Source organism: Netta rufina, assembly GCF_964035555.1.
Source record: "Netta rufina genome assembly, chromosome: 3".
In the NCBI taxonomy this organism is placed as follows: Eukaryota; Metazoa; Chordata; class Aves; order Anseriformes; family Anatidae; genus Netta; species Netta rufina.
In genome coordinates, this window is record NC_140125.1 from 67,114,091 (window position 1) to 67,139,585 (window position 25,495).

Genomic DNA, 25,495 nt, shown 5'->3' on the forward strand with positions numbered 1-25,495 from the left:
TTTTAAAGTTAACTTAAAAAAAAAAATAATCATTTACTAAAAACAAGTAAAGAAACTCTACCGGATTTGTTTGAGATTTTAAAGTCAAATATGGGATTGATGAATAAGTCTTTTAATCTTTCCTGATATGTTAGGAAAAGGGATATTGTGCTGGGGATTAATTAATATGCCTAGTTATGTCAGTGAAATGCATGCTTACCTGTACATTCAAATGCTGTCTGCTTTATACAATGAATCAGTGTGATATTGTGTTCAAGGATATGCCTTTAATGGATTCATAAAAGTCTATTAGATGAACTGAACAAATGGGAAAAACAAACAAACAAGCCATGTTTTACCAGTACTTGTATTTGAAAAGGGTATCAACATAGCTAGTGTTGCAAAACTGAGAGCATGTGATAGTCGCAGAAAGGAGTGAAGTTTTGGCAGTAGACAGGACTTTTTGGTTGTATCCTGTATAGCTTTGGAGAAAATGCTTAGCAGCTTGGAGTTGCTAGATTCTGACATGCGAGTGTGGATTACGGGAACATATTCTGCAATACTTTAGAGTATTGGTTTGCATTACATATTCACAGATTGAAAACTGTGTTTATGTATTATTTTTTAAATAAAGGTAGATGGGGATGCTGTAACTGTAGCTAGATTTCTGTTATTAACTAATTGCTGAGGGCCACAAACTAACTGTGTATATGTATATGCAGGGCTAGGGGAATAGTACAGAGGGAAGTTTTATTGTGCTGAAATAACAGTCACTACTGAAAAAAGCTGCTGTTTTACCATCATATATGAGGTGTTAGTGTAAGAGTAATCAGTAATGCAGGAGGGAACCTAATTTTAAGTATGTGGTTTAAAATTAAGTAATTAAAAAATTAGTTTCAGTTTCTGAGCTGTATCCCTGCAGCTTTTTCTTGGAAATACAGGTCATCAGCAAGAGCTCTCAAAGTCAGTCTGATGCTACCAGCTGGCACTACAGCAATGAAAATTTGTCCATTTTTTTTTTAGTAAGTGAAGAAGTTAAATAGTGATAATATAAGTTTTTAGTCCTTGTATTTGTGGAGAGAGTCATCAAAACATGACTTGCATGCAAATCATTTACTTATTTTTTAGTCATAGCATTAGTGCCCCGCTAAAAGCCCATGTCTTCTAAGGCTTTTCTAATCAAAGGCTGACTAGACTTGAGGGTTTTCTGTTATTACTATTGGGGTTCATTGTTAGCTTTACTTTGGGAAAAACACGAGAAGGAATCAAAAATCACAGAGGATAAAATCCTGGCAAAGATGCCAGGGAAGGGAAGTGTGGTAACAAAATGGTGCCCAAGGGCATGCAGACATGGACAACTGGGAGCTGGGAGGTCGGTGGCTCTGGTTATGGAGGGACTGCTAAGCTGCCACCACCCCTTTGGGGTTGTTACCTGCCCAAAGCTCACCAGTTTTGCACTTTGGAACTAATCTTATCTCTAGAGAACAAAAATGGGTTCAGCTCTCAAGTTTTCTGAGCTCCATATAGTGTGGAACATATTTTTATATTTGTGTTGTCGTTTTTTTCTCATCTTTTTTTTTTTTTTTTTTTTTTTTTTCCTCACAGCCCTCTATTTAATTTTATTTTCTTATTTTAAAAAGTGTATGAGAATTCATTAAAATAAGTCCTCTGCATTTACAGTATGGCATCGGGCAGATGGTTTTGAAATTTTATAGAGAGATGAATCTTGCAGGCCGCAGTTAACATCTGACACCCTGACCCATTTCACAAGCGAATTGCATGCCACATGCTTCAAGCGAAGCGTTTCAGTGAAAGAGACACAAACAGCGCCAAACCCTTTGGAGTTCACCATCCCTGACAGTTGCATCCTATAAAAGCAGGGAAACGTCCCTTGGGGGTGAGAGCCTGAATGGTGCCCACTTCCCTTCATCCCCCGTGGCGCATGTGTGCGGATCTGGAGACCTTCCTTACATGCATCCCCCATCCTTCTCCCCTGGAGGTGCCCCACATGTGGAGGCCGGGGTGAGGTGGGGAAGCCTCTGCCAGCTTGGTGCCATTTCTGCATCTGCAGCGAGGGATAAGGAGGCTTTCTTCCTGGTAAAGGGCTTGGGAGAGGAGCATATGAGAAGCGAGGTCTGAAGCCCAGCATTAGGCTGTGGTTTCACAGAGGCCCGAGTTGACTGACCCGATGTGTGTCAGCTAAAGTCACATCTTGTCCTTCTTATTTAACAACTTTTTTTTTTTTTCTTCAGAAATCAAGACTGAAGTTTATAATTTCAAGACTTTTTCTTTTTTTCCCCTAATGCTGAGGTTTTGACCAAGGATATGACCACGTATCTTAGAGAGTTATTGAGTGTGCAAGTGATTTGGCATGAAAAGCGCTACATTACTATTATTATATATGCTATATGATGTGAGGAGGGTTCCCCCCTCAGGTAAATGCCTATAATATTGTTTTATGAAAAATAGATCTGGAATAAATAGGAGACTACAGTATCTGACCAAACCCAGTTTTGTGGTGCAGCTGGCACAGAAATTGCCATCTATAGGGGCTTAATAAGGAGATAAATCACCTCTGTAACCCCATCTTAGTCTGCATATGGGACATTGTTTCTTTTTTATGATTACTATCTTTGAACATTGATAGTGGATCTCACACCTTTCAAGCACAGATATTTTAGGTTTGATGTCATTGATTCTTTGTAGATTGATAGTAAACATCTGTTTTGAAAGATTAATTTTTTTTTAATCCAAAAAAATAGGGCTTGTGCCCCTCTTGTTGGCATCTGGATTGCATCCAGAGGGGAACAGCACCATGTAGAGATACCATTGGTGTCTTTCAGGGATTTCATTGGGGTGGAAGATGCTCCAGCTCAGCCACCCTCGCTGCACCTGAGTAAAAGGCAGCGGGCTCGCGTGTTGAGGAAGGCTGATCTTGTGTTTAACACACGGGCATGAGAGAGCGGAGAGATTTCTATTTTAGAACAGCAGAGTACCACAGGGAGCATTTCATGAGTTTCGATATATTCCATGTATTTGCTGGAAGGAATACACACGGGGAGCTCTTTGCCAACATGTGGTTTTACACATCTCCCAGCAAAGTCGGATTCGTGTGCACAGCCTAGCACTTGGGGACTTCGGAGAGAGTGGTGAGATTTTCTGTGGGATTTGGATTGAATGAGATTTCTCAAGTCAGATGGGGGTCTTGCTAGGACACGTTATAAATATGGATTATAAATGTTTGATTGGGAAAATTGTGTTAAACCTACAGCCTACCACCCTTCTCCTTTTGGAGGTGGCTTTATGGAAGGCATTTTTCAGTGCACTTTGTGGACGGTTTGGGGGCTGTAACAAACATTGTGCATTTTTGGGGCAGGGGTGGACAAATGGGGGATCTTGGACTTCCAGGACCTTCTCCATGCAGAGGGAAGTTGGGAGGTTATGGGTTTTGAAGGGCTTAGAAAGCAGGGTTTGTGGCCTGTCTTACAGCATCTGCTGCAGGAGGAGTGAGCAACAGTGGCTGTGGCAGTGAAAACACATTTGCAAGCCCACAGGGTTGGTGCTGGGCTTCCCAGGAGTGCAGTCCCACAGCTGCAAGAATGAGAAAGAGCCAGGCTTGTCTTGAGGGCATTCCTCGCCTCCCCGAAATCCTAGTCTGCAAAGCAAACCGCTCTTGTCATCGCTTGTCTTGTCTTGTCATTGGTGTGGTCATCAATCTTGCTTTGTAAAACTCACCGAGCTCTGACCAAACTGGGCGTTTTGCTGCCATTTCCCCAGGCAGATTTTTTTTTTTTTCACTTTCTTTAATCGATTCTCTACCACATTAGCTGCTATTGCTTAACATCAACTTCCATGACATGGTTTGTAGTTTCAAATCTTCAAGTGCCATTCCCATACCTCGCCCTTCCCTCCTCTTCGAAAGCTCTGCTGAGCAGCTGAAGAAATTCATCTTAGGATTACCCCAGTTTTTTTCTGAGAGAAAGTATGTATTATTTTTAGTAGCATTTAAACTTTTTTTTCCTTGTCCTATTTTTTAGGAGACATATTAATCTTCTTCTGCCCTTTCCCAGCTGCCTGGAGTATTTTTAAAAGAATAGTTCAAGAGGACATTACAGACTTGTTAAATGTGAATTTTGGCAGAAAATTTTAAACTTTTGCTATAGCACTTCAAAGTTAGGAGGAACTCGAGTTTGAAAATTGATGCAGATATAAGATGGCATATTTAATGACAGATGTATCTATAGAAACCTGTTAAGATGCAGATTATCTCCCTGGGGAGGGGAGATCAAAACTGCCAATCTATAAAATATACTTGTTAGGGGAAGGCATGGAATCTATCTCTGCAAGCACTTTGATTGCAGGGGACAGTGTAGCAGCATGTGGCATCATAACCTAAGAGCAGACAAATCAGCTTGATGACTTTCAAAGCCAAGAATACTGCTGGAGGCAAGGGTACTCCAGTCTAGAAGAAATTAAAACATATAGAGACTGTTATTAATTCCAGATCTATTTTTGTGTAGTCAAATCTGTATGCAAATCCTTAGCATCTCATTTTGGCAGATTAATCTAAAAGTGAAGAGCGGTATGTGAAGGGAATGTAATGATAAAACACCACAGATGAGCAATATTGCAGGGAAAAAATGTAAGCTGTGTACTTGATATGAGGGGCTTTTTGTGAAGAGAGGAAAATAATTTTGCTTATTGGATTATTTCATTATTTCATAAGGAAGTGACCCCATTCTTTGTCTTCTCCCTCCGCATCTTTCCACCCAAGTTGCGGTGTTCTTTCTGAGTGAGAGTAAGAGACCCAGCACTGTGTTCCTGATGCATCTCCTGTAGGTTAGCGTTCTGGAGGAAACCATCCAAACAACTGCGACTTTCAGTTTCCAAAACAGCAATCTGACATTCCATCTTTAAGCATTAGGACTGTTTTTAGGAAGTAATTCACCCCAACAGGAGCAGAGAAGCAGGTAAAACGTTGGTGCCAAGTCCTCTGTGTCTAAGCTATGTACAGTCTACATGTTTTGCTTTGCAGTAGATTTACTCCGGTCCTCTGGACTGAATATTCCAAGCACTCAGGTAGTACAAAGACTGGTTGTTATTGCACAGGAATGGGAGCAGAGCTGGTGCACATCCAGAGTGGAGCTTCTGGCTGAACATCTTCCAGAAAAGGGGAGTACCGATACCGCTCATCAGTACTGCTCCACAAAATGAAAAGATGGGATAGAGGTGTGGGGGGGGGTTGGTCCATAACGCCAGCACAGTTCTGAACCAAAAGCATGCATGGAGGCATGCTGAGACCAGGGGGTATAAAAGCATCTAATTCCCCATAGCCCCGTGTGGGGAGAGAGCAGGGATGGCACTGGTGGCAGAGCTGCAGAAGCACCAAGCTCGTAGGACACTTGAGCACGCTCAGGAATACGTTTCCTCAGCTAAGATTGCAGTTTGGAGACAGATGGGCTTTTCCACCAGTTGTCTCAGTGAGATTTACCATTTAAAACCCTCAGAGTGCAGGATGAGCAGGCATTAGACATGTTCTGTGTTGAGCTAAATAGTTGTTTTGTGACATTTAGTTGTGTGAGAGTCTGTTCTGGGCTTTATAATTTGCTTTTTAGAGGTTATTGCTAAATTCGTATGCTAAGTGCTTAGCATGGTTCCTGATCACTGTGGAGGAACCTCCCAGCGTAAGTCAGGTTGTAACTCAATTACAACCAAGCCAGAAAATGTTTGCAATACATCTGTATCTGCAATACAGGATAAATATAATAAATACGTAATTCTCTTCAAAGACACACATGAATGCAGCTGCAGAGGGTTGTGCTGTGCCATCCTGTTGGCATTGGTGTTGCCACTAGTCTTGTTTGAGCATGGCTCCCCTCTTACCACTTCCTCCCCTGCAGTGCAGAGCCACCTCCTTGTTTTTAAAGGGTGTTGGGCACTGCCTGCTCCTGGCAGCAGGGACAGGGCTTACCTTTTTGTGCTCTGGAGATGGCTGAACACACAGTCATTCCTTAACAAACTGATTTTTGTCTTGTTTTTAGCCAACAGAATTAGCTTTACAGGGCAATGACTGGGGTTGTTTCTGTTTCATGTTTCTATATGTTTGACAAACCTGCTAATTAATATCTTGTAACCCGATTAAAAAGTGCAGATGCATGTGAGTGTAACTGGGGCTATGCAGTGTAATCCTATCAGCAAATGGACCCCACAAATGGTTATTTTGCTGTATCTGATCTTGGTGCTGGTTTCACTAAGATGGAAAAAATTAACTTGTATAAACTCTTTCATAGGAGGAGTAACAAACACTGCACAGTATCAGAACAGGCTTATGGTCTATGATCCCAAGCAGGTGAGTATCTGTGTGGTATGTGTTTTTCTCATGTGTTTTGCTTATAAAGGGTCTGTTAGCAAATGCATACAATACAATAATTCCTTAAGTTTAATTTGAGTTGGTGGTATTTTAAATTCACTTTGTACAGATGTGTCTGTTTAACAGAGTAATGGACACCCTGACTTCTTTTTACATTTTTGAAGCCTGTAGGTGCTAGAAATATCTTAGATTAAATACTTAGAATAAATGTGTTTTAAATCCCTTCTATTTATCAGTATTTACTTGGCTTGTTCATTTTTATTTTATTTATTTATTTTTTTTTGTAATTCAGCAGCCCTGGGCAATGTATGACTCAAAGTCAGTGTCACAAAACTGCTTCTTGTCATTGACATTTCTGCTTTCAATTATATATATACAGGCTTTTTGTTTTCTGCATACTTTCAGAACTGTGCTACCTGCCGGTGACTTATTCTGCTGACTGCAAGGGTGCCTATCATTTCATTACCCAAGCACCAAAAATATCTTTTAGGGATTATTTCATACATAATGTATGTGTTTTGATTAGGTTAGCATGGTTCAGTAACCATTTCAGAGGGTTAGGGCATGGTTATGCCCTCTTGCTTGTATTAGGAAATAAAAGTCCTAAGCTTGCAATCAGAGTTGCATAGCTTGATTTACACCTGCACAGAAAGGTATTGACTTCTCTGATTGCAAGATAGAGCCTTTGATTGCTGTATTTGGAACCAAATTCTGCCAGGAGACACTTTGCTGTGGTCCCCATTGACTTTTTAAGGCATACCACATATGGGTGCTGAAGCAGAAAGCAGGCACTGACAAACCTGCCTCATCCTTTTTGAGTTGCAGTTTTGGGCATCGATTATACAAATGCCAAATCTGTCCCAAACCCAAACACATGGTAATTACAGGCAGCAATCTTATTTTGCTTATGAGGAGGATGCTTCTATTTAGATCCTGTCTCTCTGTCCCTCGTCCTTTGCTTCAGCTCTTTATTTGCTGACACAGCTTTGAAAGTTGTCCCCTAAAATATGAGCAGCAACTTCGGTGCCAGTAGCAAGAAGGCCAGCACGACGTGTAAAGAGTTAAAGAGGAAGTGTGTGCTCGCATTCTTCAAATGAGGTCTGCTTCATGTTTGTACACACATGCTCTTTTTAAAAATTCTGCTGGCATATTGTTTACGGTGGGTACTGGAAACCATCACATCTGCTTGCATCTTGCACAGAATCTCAATAACTCCATCATTCAGCACTCGTGCTCGCTTCTGCGCGAGGCCTTTGTGGCGAGTCGATAATGCCTGCCATCTGCCACAGAGCACACAGCTACCTGCCAACAAGCCGGCTGGGGTGACCTCTGCTTCCCCACCACTGATTAGTATTCACACGCTGGCTTATTAGAAATGACCCCACCAGGCCCCTCAGTTTCTTTGCCTTTGCAGTGCTTGGCGGCTCACCTGGCAGGCACTGCAGTGGAGGAAGCTAAAGATATAATCAGGGGATGCAGGCAGGCTTTGCAAAGCAGATGGTGTCTATAGCCTCGTGTTAAGAGACTGGACTACTAATGCAAACATTAATGCCTAATATTCAACTATTACACATTGAAATGTATAGCTATAGATTGCGGAGGTTAAAAGGCAGTGTTATTAGAGGCTCTTGAGTTACCGCAAGCGCTAGCACGTGCAACACAAAGAATTTCCTCACAGATTTTAACTTCCTCCACTTAAATAAATTAATCTTGTTGATTGTCAGGTTGTTTTGATTCTCCAAGCATGGCAGGAGCAATTGTTTTCCTGCATTTAAAATACCGTGCTGTAATCCCTTGTCTTTCCTGTGCCCCCACCCTCAAAAAGTAGAATTCTTGAATATTGTTAACCAGGAGGAAAAATATGCAAAAGGATGCTACTTTGCGAGTGCCCACAAATAAAGGGTTAGCATAAAACCAAATACATGAATCACTTCAGAAGATTCTTTAGGAAATTATTTTTCCCTGTTGTTTCACTCCCCAAGGATAAGATCAAATAAGTTTCTGAATAACGAAAAGTAGAAGAATCTCTCTTCTCTCTCAACAGAACTAGTTGGTACAGATATGTTAGCGCGGTATACAAAGGAGACATCTAATAGTCTTGCTTAAGAAGTATTTGCTACTGAATTCTGCAGAAGTAAAAAAGCTTTGAAGCCTGATGAGCTAAACAGAAAAACAGAACACGAAATACGATTAAATTAATATATTTAAATGTGAGAAGTATAAACCATGTGTTGAAAGTCCATTATATCTAGTCCATGTTGTAACCAATCTGCGTTTTTAACATATGAATAACACAAGTATATACACCCAGGATTTCCAGCCGGGGTAAGGAGAACACCAGTAAGTGCTAATGCTGTTGTACAAGCAGTGCTGAGACAACTTCTGTCTCTTTGTTTCCAGAATAAGTGGTTGAGCCGTAGCCCAATGCTGCAGAGGAGAGTGTATCACTCCATGGCTGCTGTACAAAGGAAACTGTACGTGTTAGGTGGGAATGACCTGGACTACAACAATGACCGGATCCTGGTTCGGCACATAGACTCTTACAGCATAGACACTGACCAGTGGACACGTTGCAGCTTCAACATGTTAACAGGCAAGTATTGTATACCAAAAGAAGAAAATTGCTACCGTTAAAGTAAAACATCAATTCTTTGCCCTTTAGATGCCTTTGGTATGTGGAACTACACATCTTCACCTCAGTTGGCTCTGGATGGCAGGGACCATATTTGGCCCACAAGAGACTTTAGGTTACCGTTCCAACATTCATTGTTCAGGAAAGCATTTGTTTTAGGATACTAGGCTAAATTTTTAAGATGATGCACATAAATCTGATTTAATGAGACAATCAAAGATACTTTGTCAAAGAATACAAACAGTACTTATTTTTGACTCTCCAAAAGCTTGTATGCACCGTTAGATTTAGCTCCCTGTTCTGAGTGTCCAACAGGCAGATGCATTTCTACTGTAATAACATAATTTTATAGTGCTTTCTGCTTGCTGATGTATTAGAGCAGGGCTTATACTGAAATCTATTAACCATCACTTATTTCTAGATAGTATCTTCTTCATAAATTTCTCTAAAGGAGGTGTCTTGGATGGAATTTTGTCAGATCAGGGATGAGTTGAGTAGTTCGGATAGCTACGGGATCTATGGAATTCCTGATTATAGTCATTAGGAGGAGGAACACAGTCCATTTAATTTCACCACCACCTGATGTGATTCCCAGAGGTACTACAATTCAGATCTCTGGGAGAGACAGGCATGTGACACATTCTCAGAGCAGTACCAACAATAGCTTTGCAGAAGAGAACGCATTTCCAGGATAAGCCAACATAAATGTTGGGGCCATTTTCTTCTGCAGCAGACTTGGAGCTCCCTTAGTAACAGCTTTGTCAGCCACTAGGTTTCAGCACAGACTGCTATAGAAATCCTAGAACTGAGCCTACCTCACTTCTCATTGTCTTGATTTGGTGTTGCATTCACTTCTAAGATCTACCACTGAAAAGATGTAGGAACTTAACTAGAAGCTTAGGATAGCTGGCAGCATGTCAGAGAAATGAATGCCTGACAAATAAGACAGTCATGTCATTTTCCTTCCAAAAGATTTAAAAAATGCTCTGGTGGTATCTTTATTTTTTAGGATACTGCTCTGGGTTTCTTAATCTCAAGGATCTTCAGGAGGGTTGCTTGGTCTCTGAGTTAGGTCATCAGAGCCCTTTGTGGACACAGGGGAGAGAGGCACAGACTGAAAAGAAAGAGTTATATGTTGTAAAACAGAACTAGTGTTTTGTATTCCTTTTGCTCTCCATTACTTATTATATTTTATTATTTGGAGGGATTGACTGCCTTGGAGAAGGACATCTAATTTGCGATTGTGAAAGTACTGGCACTGTAGGCACCTTTGTTCTTGAGCTGACCCTATATCACTTAGTGCTGTGAGACAACGGCCTCTCCTTGGGTATGACCTGGTGGGTTGTTCCCACAACCAGCACCAGGAGAAGCCATCTAAATTTTTCTCTGTGTGTCTGCAACTGGCATAAAATGTGTCTGTTGTACCATATAGTGCAGATTTTATTTTTTTAAGGCTGTATTTACCCTTCAAAACTTGTGAATTTAAGGAGACCATGGCTATGGGAGTGAGCTTGCACCATACTTGTGCCTGTAGGAGCGAGGGGGCTGCATGGGTATGGGCAGGCGGTGAGGGGAGGTCACTCCCCTGGCTTACATGCCTGTTAGATGTGCGACAGAAGCTGAGGCAGGCGGGGAGCTCACCCATCACCTACAAAGTACAAGCGCACAAAAAACGTTGAGAAGAGAGCAGATGGTCCCCTGCACAGCCTCAGTTTATTGCACATCTGTGACCTGGATCATCTGTGGTCTCTCTCTGGACAGCCCTGTCCTGTGCTCCCACAGACAGCAGAGAACAGCCCTCACACTTCACCTCAATTGTTGCAAGTTGTGAATTCTGAAACTCTCAATTTGCTGCCAAGTACATTTGCATCTTACTACAGAACTCTGGCACTCAGTGTTAAAAGGGTTAATTAAACATTGGAAGTGGCTTCTTTCCTTTTTTGCTTTAGGTCAAAATGAGTCTGGAGTCGCGGTCCACAATGGTAGAATATATCTCGTTGGCGGCTATTCGATTTGGACAAATGAGCCTTTGGCATGTATCCAGGTGAGTGATTTAGGTTTCTTTTAAAGTCTTTTCCAATAATTTTGCAAGGATATGCTTTGCACTGAAGTTATTCAAAAAGGAAAATGCAGGTGAAGTGGAGAGATTAAGGATGTTTCTTATGCAGCCACTGAATCTCTGTAAGCCAGAGAGGAAATAATGTGGATATCAAAAAAATATTTCCAGATTAGCCATTAGATGTAACTCTTCTAAGTAAGGTATTATAGGAAAGCAGGATTGAGGAATCACTCCTTTGACAAGATTTGGCTAAAATAGTGGATATATTATTCTCAGGGTACACAGTAGAGTTCAGAAGGAAAAGCTGTGCAGAAATGGACAGTGGGGCATAGGCTAACATATTTTCAGCCATTCTTGTGATTTTTTTTTCTCTCCAAGTTGTCTTTCAGAAGAGCAGCCAGAGTTAATGAGTTGTTCTTTGACAGAGTTCAGCCAGCCTGCAACCTGCCCTAGTGCTTACTGCTTCAAAGCTTGAATGGAAGTTTTGATCCCCGCTGTAGGTAGTGGGTTGTCCAATAAACTCTTCTGCTCTCTCATCTTGTGTCACAGCAGCTTACCAGCAGATCTGTGTCTTTCAGATGTTCCCATACAGAAATTAGGAATTCTTATCTTCCTATATTCTTCTGAGTGGAGCAAATCTGCATCACAGCCATCGCTTTGTGACCAGCTGGGCAGTTACAGACAGAAACTCTTGTTTATGTCTCGGTTTCTGCACTTTTGCTGATAAACAACATTTTCATTAGCTTCCAACTAAGGATTTTAGGATTTAACCTCCAAACTGTCCCATAAGGATTGAAGTTGGACCTAGCATAATAAGGGAACGTATCAGATGCTGAGCTGCTGATCTTATAATGAACACACATTAGCATAAGTTTGTAAAGAACAGATCACGCAAGATAAGCAGTTAAAACCATGTTCTTGTAATAGTATAATTGTGTTTTCCTAAGTTGTTGGATACCACACCTAACAATTGTTAATGAAAAACATCACACAGACAGGTCGGATAACGCTACTGTGCTCTAAATGGAGTAACAAACATCACTGCATCAAGGCAGTGGCTGTACGACACCAACATTCTTGTTTATAACCAGCAGGTACTTTGCAGTGTTGCACCCGGGTGTAAATACTGCTTAGTGACAAGTGACAGTCATCCTGGGATCTTGCTTTCAAAATGGACACTTGTCCACATCCCCAAACTGGTTGTGAACTGGCAGCCTGCCTGAGACAGTCCCAGTGTTAAAGGGAAAAGAAATATAGTGAGTGCTCTGGCAGAGCTGCGTGTGCTGCCCTTTCTCAGCTGTAGGCGTTGTGCCTGACTTTAACCAATGAAACTACCCCTTTTATCTTCAAATTCAGCAAGTCTGAGTTTGCTCTCATCTTTGGAATAAAACACATTTTTTCCCGTACTTCTTAATTTTCCTTAAGTCAGTCAGGTATGAATCAAAGCTTTCCAGCTTTGGTAGAGCTTCCCTTGCTCCCTATACACCAAGCTGACAAACTGTTTAGCATTTCTGTTCTCTACTTGCATGGCTGCATGTTCTGCTGCCAGGAAGCACCATCAAATGCCACTGCCTGCTACTAAGCAGCTCAGCTAAGATAAGATTTGGGTGATAACAACTGCAATAAATCACCAGATCCATAACTGGAATCCAGAAGTGATCTGAAACTTTCTTTCTGTCAGGGTTAATAGTATATTTATGCAGCCTGTGCCAGTGGGTTTGTTTCAGATTCCTTCTGCGATCCCTGAAATATTTTCTGTACTTTGACCTGCAGGTGCTGGATGTTAGCAAGGAAGGGAAAGAAGAAGTTTTCTATGGGCCTACGCTCCCATTTGCTTCCAACGGAATAGCGGCGTGCTTTCTCCCAGCTCCTTACTTCACATGCCCCAACCTTCAGACTCTGCAAGTGCCTCACCACAGGATCGGCACAATGTGAGACAAGGAATGCCTACTTCATAAAATCAGATGTGGAAGGGGAAAAATCAAACCCTGTGTATTGAAGGGTTTCTTTGGATCAGTGAAAATAATCAATCCCCATGGGCTGCTGCTTTACCTTCACACATTTGTCTTAAAGTCGGATCACAATAGGCGGGAAGGAAGCTACAAAAACCGTGGTTTCTCTCCTCTGCCTCAGATGCAGAGGCATATATGTGAGAGCATTTGGCATTTCTGCTGGTGACTACTTGCTGCCTGTCTTGATTTAATTTCCTTATGCAACTTTGTTAAGGCATTGTGAATGCTCTCAGCTCCTTCCTGGGCTGATGTTCTTTGGAATCTGCACGTTCAGTTGTTCACCAATGGCACTTTCAAAGATGAGAGAAAGTAGTGTTTATGTTGACAAAGATGATATAATGCTATGGTAATTATGCAACTTACTTGATACCGTTGGCAAAAAGAATAACAAATGTGCTGACTTCCAATTCTGAACTCCATCGTTTACAGTTTCTCATTTAATAATACTTCATTTGAAATTTAAATACTGTGAAGCAGATTAAAACAAAAATAAAAACCAAACAAGCCCTGTAGTATATAAGGATCACACAAAATTTTGTGAAGGACAAAGACACTGAGGCTTCACAGTTAAACACAAGTCTGAATGGAATGTGTTTGTCTGAGAATCTAAAGATCATTTGGGATGTCATTTACCAAGGTCTACTATCAAATAAATGTTACCTTCTGTCATATGATCAATTCCTCCTGACAGCTGCAGTCTTTTAATGGTGGAGAACAGCTTCTTTACTGTATAATTAAAATGTGCCATTTACTTAATATTTTTAATATCCAGTTTGCAAGGGGTCACCACATTTACAATTATCAATGAACAGTCTCATTTTGTCCAACATATGGTCCCACAAATCACTGGTCTCCAGAGGCTAAACAGGTGTATAACAATGTCAATATTTATTTATTTATTCTTTCAGTTTATGTAGCGTGTCTCCCTTCCATACTCCAAGCATATGCCAATTCACAATAAATACTCTAACCTGTTATATTTTGGCTTTGCTTGGCTATTGCAGCCCCCGTCTCTTATTTTCATCTTTATTTACATATCTAACAACAAGTTCAATGTTTGTAAGTATTAACCAAGCATATAATTAAATCTTTCTCTATTTATGATTTATGGGTACTCTTCTCTGCTTTACCTACTGATCTGTTCCCTGCCCCTGTGCTATCTGAGCAGACCTGTGTGATTCCTACTGACACTCATGCAAATGCCAGGTGCAGAATATGCCACAGCAAGAGCCTGGGCTTGCTGGACGGGAAGGGTTTGATGTTACCCAGTGAGCAGCGATTCCAAGTCCAGTGCATCTTTAAGTGCCTGGTTGGTGGTACAGAGAGGTGAGTTTTATCATTTTGTGACATCTCCATCTCTAACTCACACCACCTTGCCTTGTCTTTTCCAGTCATTTTCAGGTTAGAATGATTTTTTTTTTTCCCTTTCTGGATTTTCTTAGCAGCATGTAGCTGCGTAGAACCAAACTCCAGCTGCTTTCACTGAGTGCAAGCAATTTCTTCCTTTGCACACAAAACAAGGCTTCATCTAGTCAGCACTTTAACTATACAAGAGCTCTACAGGCTATGCATCGGGATTTTTTTTAGTTTTAATTCCTTTAATCTCCTGAAAATTAGCCTGCAAGGGCCATCTCTCCTAACAGGCCTGTTATACTTTAAAAATCTGACTGTTGTCCTGTATGGGCTGCCAGGCCCAAGCCTGGGGAGCATTCAAAGCTCCACTTACATACAACTCACAGAGATGTGGACATGGTACATGCCTCATTTTTAGGCAGAGGGTGGCTGAATAATCATGACACGGGTGTGTGGAGAGCCGTGGGGCTGCTAGTGGAGTCCCAGCAGTGCCACGTCAGGTGAGTGATCAGCTTTGGCTCTGCAGAACCATCACTGACTCCCTGTTTTGCAGGAAGTGGGGAAATTAATTCCTTAGCCTAGGTAAAACACAGCGTGCTTCCATAAAAAAGTGCGGTGTACATTTCGCATGTCTAAACTCAGTTTTGGTGCTTTTATTCCTAGGCCTTGTAGCTTCCCACAGCTGCAGCTCTGAAATCGTCTCCTTCATGAATGCGAGGGATTATGGCAGAGCTACCCGGCCGTTCAGCAGCGGCAGCAAGCTGTGACAGGAGCCTGAGCTGGGAGGTGGAGGGGGGCAGCGTCCCCATGCAAAGCAGCATGTGCCACTTGGTTCAAGGGCTGAAAGGCAAGAGTGGATTGCAAGAAAGTTATTTATCATGTTTGTTCTGCCCTTTAGACACTTTTACTGTTCTGGCTGTTATCACCAATTGTCTGTACTGGTGAATAGCGGTTTTAAACAGCTGTGCAATTGCATTAAATTAGCTAAGGGTAGCACAGCCACAGAGCCTCAGGACAACACATATGCTCCTATTAGTGTCAGGATTCTGCTCTGGCCCTTAATCATCAGGCTCCAGTGATTACAGAGAATCCTTTCATGGCGACCCTGGGTGCCTCACTTTCCTAGCTTGGTTTTTCTGCTTTTGTTGCAGGACCTTTAGGACAGCTGGGGTGCTTTCCTGCACCTGAACTCAGAAAATGCCACATAGTTCCAGCAAGGTGAGCAAGTGAGTTTTATATCACCAGGTAAGGAGAGAGAAGGGTGTCAGTGCAAGAGCAGGCAGAGAGCAGGCTGGTGCCAGCAGCAGCTCTGCTCTCAGAGGGGATTCTCTGCACTCAGAGAGGATTCTCTGCTAGGGAGGAGCAGGGGTGGGTGGCAGAGCAAGGTTGGCTTCACAAACAGCATGAAACTGTGCAGGGGACCTGCTGGCAAAGGCTGCTCAGTGACCTGGAGGTCTGAACCAGCACGTGCTTGCGTGGCCAGTTTTACATTTAGTGTCCATGACTCTTGAAAGTGCACCCAGTTGCTGGCTCCTGTGCATGAGTGCCATGCCTACCTCATCTTTCCTTAATTTTGTACTATTTTTGGAAACCGTCAGCCTTTGAACCCAACCGCTATCTCTGTCCGGCCTACCGTATTTGGTACATACCTCTGAGCAGCAGTTTAGCTCAGTTTTTCTGCAGAGCCTCGAAGATGCCCAGAATAAGAATATTTCCACGCTTGATCATTCTGTTCCTGGAGTCAGACCAGCACAGTGTGAAAGCAGCTGCCAGCACAATTCACTCAGGTTCCCAGCTGGGAAATTGTGCAAGGTAATGGAGCAGGTTACAGCCAGCAAGAACGCAGGAGGCGCTTCAGGAAACAGGTACCTTTACAGCTGAATAATGCAGCAGCAGTTGTAAACTGGTGAGTTTGTAAGCCAGTGCAGTTCTGTGCATTTCTGCAGCTAGGCTGCTGGGCCATAGGGTCTTGAGAGCTGTAATAAGGAGCCTTTGTACTTTTACTCCTGTCCTGTGATCTCCTTTTTGGGGTCATTCCCATGAAAAGTAAAATTTTGTCCTTTATACAGCACACTTCACCTTTGAGTCCTAAGATGTTTTATCAGCAATTCTTAGCTATAAATAACCACAATAGCAATCAGCTGCTTCGTGATTTTTATCCAAAAAGACAGATTCCAGAAGCATCCTTGCACAGTACTGACATGCTGCAGCAGCACCAAGAGGACACTAACACCAAACCAACGGCTTCTTCTGCCCCTTTGGTTTCTGTTGAGCATTTCACACCCAAGTGCCGAGCAAAGAAATGCTTATGTGTTATGAGCCAGTGTGCAGCTAGTCTGTTTCCCTGCAGTAGCATGTTTGTAATCCTTGCATTTCTAGTTGGTACTTATGATTTTCGTTATAACTTAGCTTTCAGGGAGAGTACCTGACTCCTAAGCTAATTCAAACTTTTGTGACTCTTTTTTTCCTTAAGTTTTGCCTTCCCTGGTTACCCTCCCCCAAACCTGTACAGACATTTAGTAGATCAGTTGCAGAATCGTGGAGAAATAGATAATTGAATATTCACACATGCAGAAACAACACAGGCAGAATGTGGAACAATGTGGAAACAAGCGCGAAAGGAGGCGGCATCTGTTTATTGAAAATTAGAATGTAGAATAAATTAAGAGGGCAAGGTTAAAACACTTCATCTGCAGTCAGAGTTTGTAGCGGAGGAAGACTTTGCAGGAAGTTTAGCACATAGACTATGTAAAGGGCTTCTACAGTTTAATTTCGCAAAATTTAAGCTTTTTTTTTTTTTTTTTGAAGGACACATTTTAAAGGGAAAAAATATCCACATGATGTTTTTTCAATAGAGATGGTTATGTATAGTTTTTTCACAGTAATGCCAGAATTAAAATGCTTAAAATGTTAACTCTTACTATGGGTAGATAAGGTTATGCTGCAATACTTAACGTACTGAAGAACAGAACAAGTATTTTTAGCAATGCTCTCAACCTTGCAACTGAGGTAATTTTTCTGCCAGTGCAATACACGTCATGTCGGCCCTTTCTAAAACTGATGACTAGCAAACTCAAAAATTTTAATGCCTGTTTGGGTGACACTTTACAGGGATGACGGTATATCTGAGACAATGTTTGCTGGACTGAACAATTCATTTAATTTGGTTTTGACAGGGAATTAATCTGTTGGTAATTATGAAGGCCTGCAAAGACATCACATCTGTGAGTGCAGGATCTGGGCACGTGTTGTTCTGCTTTGTTTTATACGTACTTCTATGTTTTGTATATTGAGCCCACAAAAGGGTTACCATTTCAATGCTGCTCAAGTAGACAAAAGCCATATCCTAGTCATTCATCATAAAACAAGCCTAATTATGCTAGGACATATTGACACTGCATCAGATTTTTAATCTTCAACATAATTTTATAACCATTGCTAACAGATGGGCTGATTACACTGAATTTCAGTTTTAAGTAATAGTTAAAAATTATAAAATATGATTAAACTGAAAATACGCATGCATACATAATTTTCTGAAGCTACTGACGGAAGGAAAAACAGAGTGCAATAAAACCTCTTTTCAGTTTCCTGAGGGAAATACGTTGCATTTAGGTGGACAGTTAAAGAAGTTCCTTAAATGACTAGTAGTAAGTAGTATGTGCTGTTGGCAGCTCCTCTTCTGTGCAATTACAAGATACGCAGAACCTTTTTCTTTGCACAGGTCTGCTGCTCTATTCCAGCATAAAAGGCATAAATTTTTCTATTTCAGAGGCTCTTTTATTGAAACAAGTGCCTTCTCCCACTATTTTTTTTTTGTCATTGAAAATGAAAGCAAGGAATAATTTAAATTATCATGTTCCTGTTCTTTAATAACAATATTATGGGAAAAAAATGGGAAATTCTTATAAAATAGATGGACAGCTTTGTGGGACTAATGGAAGTTGCATGTGAATTTTGAATAGAAGGTTTCTGTCTCCCCCTCCATCATTTTTCAGTTATTTTAGGGTTACTAAAGGAACGATAAACCAGACTTTCCTCTCCCTGCCATTGTTCATGATGTGCTGGACATCTGTTTCACACCACAAGGACAATGATGGGTCAGAGGTGATCAGTATCCTGAATTCTGGAACAGGGAGAATAATAGAAAAACGAAATACTTTCTACTCCTTTTTCCAATATGTAGGAATTGAGAGCTGAAAGGGCATAGTAGTCTTCAAGCACCTAAAATCAGTGGAGAAAATGCCTACAAGGCTCGCGCCAGCTGGACTTTAAAGAGAGCTCTTGTCAACACTATTAGCATTGCTAAACACAAAGAAGATATTGGGGATGGACCACGCAGCAGGCTTTGGGGAAGAAAAAGCTTATGGAGATTTAATATTTTGCTAACACACCATTGAAATACGTTGATCCTGCCATGATGTAATTAACATTCAAAATGGCTTAATACCATGAACTTTTCATATGTAGAAGGGGAGCAGGACTCAGTGTTTGGTGAAGGCTTTCTGAATTTCATTATTAACTCTAATCTTAGTAATACTCTTGCTCCAAGCTTGCGGGAGGCCACAAAAGCCTCAAAAAGTTGGGTAAAAGAAGCAGAATTGCAATGGCATTTGCCTGTCTAAATACTACTGGGATGATGGATTATTTCTGAAAGGTAACTTTTGAACATAGAGGCAAATATGTCATAAGGTCTTTAAATAATGTTTGGAGAACTGGAGACAAAATGCTCCAGCCTGTTAAAAAACCCAACACACAGATTTACAAATGGGCACAGATGGGCACAGTAGGCTGTACTATTCCTTTGAAGCTTACATGTTAGTGGACACTACACCAATTTCTCTTAAGAATATGCAGTTGGCCAGGTGCTAACTGAACAGTTCCTCCAGGAAGCCAATTTTCCTTATTTTAAGTAATTAAAATGTTATTAATTTTCAGTAATTTCACAAGTTCAGGGAAGTTTGGATTAGGTCACATTCGTGCCATTGATCTAAATGAGGCCAGTGAAATTGGTGAAGCTCCCCCTGCATAGGTCTACAGCCATATGGACAGTGTGATCTCAACCACAGTATTTTCCATAAGATAGTAGAAATGCCCATTATCCTCTAAAACAATCTGAATAATTATAAGCAAAAATATTCCAGTTGTTGTAAAATAATAGCAATACTGGGTAAAAGAAAGGAACGTATGCCTTCTGAAGCCATCTTTCAGGACAAATTGCTTGCAAGAGCAACTGTCCCCTAAAAATAATAATAATAATTTACAATGCTCAAGCTGCTTTTGGCAAGTGCCTTTTTTAAGCTCTAGCATGCCTCTGGAAGTGTGGCTCCCCCTCACCAACTGATTGACACAGCTGCTACTGTCAGGGGCTGATAGCATCCAAGCGGCAGTTCTTGTCTTCTCTGCAGTCAATGAGCTTGTATTAACACTCTTAACACATTCAGAGTAAGGCTTGGTATACATCTCTGGGAAGGTGATCTCAGGACATAATTTCTTCATCTGCTAGACATCATCTCAGATTTGAGGCTCGACCCCGTTTTCCAATTATCAACATTCTTGTCACAGGAGCCTTGCTTAATAGCTTTCCAGGGATCCTCCCCTGAGACTCAGTGGAGAACAGTTATCTATATCACTTAGTGGAGGGCAGATGACCCTACATGGGACTTGGCAGAGAAAGACACCTGCACAGTGGTAGTGGAAGCTTCTAGTAGCTCACTGCCCATTTCTCCTGAGAAATAAAGACTCCAAAAATTAATGCAGGGTTAGACAGTGACACATCTACACCCCCTGGTTTGCAGAGGATTTCTGCTCTGATGCTCCCTGTGGATTTCTATCTACATTGCCTTGAAAACAGATGTCTGAAATTGCCTGTCCCAACAACAGGACGAGGGGGAATGGGCTTAAGTTGAGCCAGGGGAGTTTTAGGTTAGATGTTAGGAAGAACTTCTTCACTGAAAGGGTTGTGAGGCATTGGAACAGGCTGCCCAGGGAAGTGGTGGAGTCACCATCCCTGGAAGTCTTCAAAAGACGTTTAGATGTAGAGCTTAGGGATATGGTTTAGTGGGGACTGCTAGCGTTAGGTCAGAGGTTGGACTTGATGATCTTGAGGTCTCTTCCAACCTAGAAATTAATAAAAAAAAAAAAAAACAACAAAAAAAAACACATTGCAGAGGTGATGATCACTTAAGTGAGTCTCTGAGGTTGGTGTATGACTTGCTAGTAATACCAGCCATGCCTACTGGTTCCAGTTCAAATATAAGTGCTTACAACCCCTCCATCACAAAAAATACTGGCAGGAAAACTGCTCGGAAGGAAGAAGCTTAAGTAAGTTTAAGACTAGGGAGTCACTGAGAGATAAAAAAATTCTTGTTGGCTGCTGCCCAAATTGCAGCACACTGAAGTATCTGCTGGCTAAACCCTGAGGTGACGTTTTCAGCTGCCACAAAAACCCAACTCCATGCACCAGGATACTGATCCCTGGCAGAACAGATCAAAGCGTGAGTCTCTGAGTGAAAGCCTCTGCTTTCACACTTACGCTGTTCTGCATACAAGATCCAATGCAGATGCCTCAGAAGATGGCCACCCATTTCACAAATGACCATGGGGATGAATCTTTGGTGGGGGGAGAAGAAGAAAGCTCAGCAGGGGCTGAGTTCCTTTCCTCTGAGTGAGGCTAAGGATACTGCAGGCTTACCAGCAGGTGGAAGTCTTTTGTTCACATCCCCTTTACCTGATTTGCAGCAAAGCTCTGTCCTGCAACTCATTAAGCAAAGTGACGAGGCAGCCTTTGTACCTACATGCAGATGACCTGCTCCTGTCAGTGGTAGCAACCAGTGTAGAAGCTGAAGCTTTCCAGGATTTCCTGCTCTAGCTTTAGCAGTTCCCCACGTACAAGGGAGGTAGGCATTTTTACTTTTTATAAACCAAACTGCGTGAAAAATAATATAGAAAGGTTTACTTCATACACTAAGCAATATTTAAGCTTTATATGGACACTATCTAATAAGACACATAAAACAATTATTGTCTAATATAATTATCTAACATATTGTCTAAGATAATACATTATTTGTTTAGTTTTGTGGTGGTTATCAGTCATTTTTTAATACTGTACTTAAATTTAGCACTTTCTTCTATTTTCTAACTAATTTTGGACTGCTGTTTTGGTGTATACTTGGTAAGTCAGTCTAGAGTAATACTCTGCAAGCCTTCACCTCATTAATATTATCAAAACTGTCAGTCACATCTGCAAATGTCCATACCAAATAATTAGACCAAACCAGATTGCCCATTTGGCAGTGGTTGATGAATATGATGCAAAATGCTTTATTTCTGTTCACATTAACTTTCTGACAGAGAAGAATGATAATTTCCAAACTGTTTAAATCAGTTTCTTATGCACTGAGCTGTTACCATTTGCATAAAGCTCTGTTGCTTTTTCAGAAACTTCCAACCACTACAGCTAGTATTAAATGTGTCTTTAACAATCTGCTAAACACATCATTAAATGATTTGTTGTGTCTGCTCCATCCTTTACAGGTGCAAGGTTTTACTTTCAGGAAGTAATACTACAGTCAGACATCTGTTCTGTAATCTGGGTGGTAGGACTTAAATTTTGAAGAGACATCTCTATTAATCTTACTCGGAAAACTTATTTATTTTTTAAAAGCTTTTTAGAAGTACAATTCTCTTGAGATGAATAAAACTCCTCCCAGGTAGAGAAGCTTACAAGAAGCTACAATGCAAGTTCGATAAGTCACTTTCATAATGAAAAGAACCTTCATGTTCTGCACTATTAAGTAGCCTAAAGAGGCTTTTAGTTATTGCATTATCCAAAGTAACGATAGCTGATTTAGGGAAAAAGATTATCTATTCGGACTTGATAAAATTACCATGAAGGAAGTAAAGTCGCTCTGACCAAGATTTTTTTGGGTGGCATTTTTGAGATGCAAAAGTAATCTTTCCTTCCCATTAATATCATAAAGTTAAAATCTGAATAACGTTAAAACGAAGCAGCCTGTTCACCAGTGCTGCCATTAACGCAAAACTTACTATTCCTAGGGTCCAGTAAGTGGTTGCAAAAATACGGGTTACTGTGGGGAGTGAAAAATTTGAATTCCATAGGCATTAATGGAAGTTTCCTGAGAACATTGGAAAAAACACAGAAAAAGTTAGAGCTTGACTCCTTCTGGAAAGACCCAAAGTATAATCCAAAATGCAGCAAAATACTTGATAAATCCAGCTTTTGAGGATTAAAAGTAACTGCTAGCCTATTTATTTCAAATGAAATAAATATCCCAAATAAGCATTTCCTTCAGAGGTCTACTGTCCTCTTTCTCTTTTCTCACACTATTTATACCAATTGTAAGTTAAATGTGTTATTAGCAGTGTCATGACTAATAAAAAACAACATGGGATCCCTGTAAATTCTGGGTTAATTTTAAAACATTACTGAAAAGGAAGAGGTCAGGAAATCTGAGCCTATGTTTTCTTATATTACCCACAAACACAACAGAAGAGATTTTGCACTGGAAACTGAAGAACTTTAATGTTTTAATACAGGCAGAAGGTTAAGACAGCTATATACATTTTGTGCAACATATATACAAGACCTTTCTTAATATATACCATACTGGCCCAACTACTGGTGAATGCACTGCATTCAAAAAGCTCAGTACTACAGATATGTTTTCTCTCATTCTCCTAACATAATAAATTAGAAGTTACAAAGCTACAATTTTCTTAAGAATATACTGAAGGTTTTCAAAAGGACAGTGTTAAGAGGGTCAGGTCTCAATGTGAATTGAGTTCTGTGTAATTACTTTGATTTAATTTTTTTTTTTTTAAATCCTGCCTTCTATGTTGCAACACAGGCTCTGCTCATGTAGACATTTGAACACATAATAAATTTGCCATACCTCTTAATCACCATTCAGCAGTATATTCAGAGTTACTCTTCAGATGCATGACAATATTCAAATACCAAAGAAATCATTAAAATTAATACATAGCTTGAAAAAAAAAAAGATAAATGGATTGCAGTTGTAAAGATAAAAACTAGGCTAGTGTGTTGTACAGAGCAGTTTTAGGTATCAACATTGTCAGAGGAAAGGATCAATCACCATCAATACTGCTAACCTGTCTCATTTTCCAGTTTTTGTATCTCATTTTGTCCAGCCTCTGAGAGGTAAGATAAGAGTCTTTTATAGGCTTCTCTGTTGAAAAACAAAAAAAAAAAGTGATGTGTTAGTTAAAAGTTTCACACGTCTGAGGAGTAAAAGCACATAATTTCCAAACACATTGGGATATGAACCCACAATAACTTTTTCTTTCCCTATTTATCCACAGCTTTGTTTGCTGTGAATTTTTAGCATGGCCGGGTTGGAGGAAGAATGAGGGTTGCATAATTTACAGCTATAAGTGTTGTGAAGATGCTTAGAAGTCTCTTTCCTTAGGGAGCTGCTGTGAAATAGATTTTTGTTTTATTTTAAAACATAGAGTTAACCAGGGCTTAAAGGAGATCTGCAATGAGACTTCACCGTGTTCACTATCTGATTTCCACATAGGAAATCTCTCTGTGACTCATGCTATGGGCACAGTGATGTGAGATACTAGACTGCCAAGCTAATAAAAAGGGAATAATACAATTATAAATGAATTAAATATTTTTCATTACATAGCCAATGTGTACTCTTTGAATAACCTTTACCATCCCATTAATTTCATTCTTAAATGACTGGTTTTTGTTTGTTTTTAAACAACCCAGGCCCTGCCAAAGTGTACATCAAAACTTCTCCAGGCTGAGGTGTGACAAGGATCTACTCTTTGAGGGGTACCAGTATGTGTAATGCAGACACTGAAGCCAGGATCTGGCCTTGACCTGCTAGAGCCTGCATTCCAGTTAGGAGATCTAATGGAAGGAGCCCTTTTGGCTTAGGTACAGAGCTGCCTCCATTTTTGTAGCAACATTTATAGGGTTGCTGAAAGTTCACTGCTGCATCTGCACCAAGAGAAGCCACCAACTGTGCTGAGTAGCTCACCTTGTGCCATTTGCTTCTAAGGCTAGATGGATTCACACGTCAAATATTTCTGTCCTTAGTTCTCAAGGGGGCAAATGGAGAAAATGTGATTCTGCTGTGCCTGTCGGAGAGGAGGCTGGCCATTTATGAACAGCCACAACTCCCAGAAGTTTATAATATAAAAGAACTCTTAAAATTCAGCCACAGATATTTCTTTCCAAGCATCTGAGATGATATCTGATTAAACTGTAATTTTACATCTAAGCCATGAAGTTATCTAAAACAGGGACTTACTTAAGGATAATTCATTGGGGTAGGAATTCTTCTTCATTGCATGCTTTATAACATAGATTGTAGTGAACAGAGGCAGCCTGGCTCTGTTCTGTGTGGGTCTGTAGCCCTAGCGTCAAAATATCTCTTAAAATACTTAGCAAACATGGCTTAAAATCATGAAAGGCATGAGCGAAGTAGATTTTGTTTGAACACTTTTAAAAATCACTCATTTTTTTAGTATCTGTACTGCTGTCTAACATTGCTTTCTTTCAAGAGAATATACCCTACTATTCATTATCAAAAAGCAGCATTAAACAAAAAACAAACCTTTGTGCAGCATTTCTTCCAAGACCTTGTTTGTGCTCTGAATCCTTCAGAGCCTGTGTCATTGTGGGAATCAGGCTGGTAACTAACGTCTGATCCAAGACTGCCACTGCTTCTAATATGCTGTAAACCCGGTGATCATACACTGCAATGTAGTCCTGGATAAACTGCCTGAGGGGAGCACAGAGGCATTTAATGCAAGGTCAAAACCAGATACACAGAACATGCCAAGAACAACTGAAGAGTAATCAGAACAAGCAATCTGGCTGCATGGAAATTTTCCTATTGTTACACTGAAATACTCAAATGGAATACCTTCTCCAAACAGAGCCATGCTTTTGAAGGCTAATGCTGAGGAAAAAAACCCACACATTTATTTTCAAGCAAATTGTCAGATTCTGCTGCTGTTTCGTCAGTGCTGACTTCTTCCTGAGCACTTTACTTTGTAATGCAGCTGTCTGAATGGAAAACTAA

At 40.7% G+C, this 25,495-nt stretch overlaps 2 protein-coding genes across 2 annotated transcripts in view; one reads left to right on the plus strand and one right to left on the minus strand.

Moving 5' to 3' along the window:
* The window catches only part of KLHL32 (kelch like family member 32), a gene marked incomplete at both ends in the record, with an annotated part of 92,657 nt that extends 79,682 nt beyond the window's left edge, over positions 1-12,975 (plus strand). Inside the window, 4 exons of the mRNA XM_084283350.1 lie at positions 6,270-6,328; positions 8,750-8,951; positions 10,931-11,025; positions 12,814-12,975. Coding sequence (XP_084139476.1) covers positions 6,270-6,328; positions 8,750-8,951; positions 10,931-11,025; positions 12,814-12,975 — 518 coding nt within the window. The remainder of the gene's footprint in view (positions 1-6,269; positions 6,329-8,749; positions 8,952-10,930; positions 11,026-12,813) is intronic.
* A 10,563-nt stretch (positions 12,976-23,538) lies between these two features.
* MMS22L (MMS22 like, DNA repair protein) overlaps positions 23,539-25,495 on the minus strand; it is a gene marked incomplete at its 3' end in the record, with an annotated part of 94,624 nt that continues 92,667 nt past the window's right edge. Inside the window, exons 24-25 of the mRNA XM_084284741.1 lie at positions 25,025-25,192; positions 23,539-23,620 (exon numbers count right to left, since the gene is read on the minus strand). Of these exons, the coding sequence (XP_084140867.1) occupies positions 23,539-23,620; positions 25,025-25,192 (250 nt within the window). The remainder of the gene's footprint in view (positions 23,621-25,024; positions 25,193-25,495) is intronic.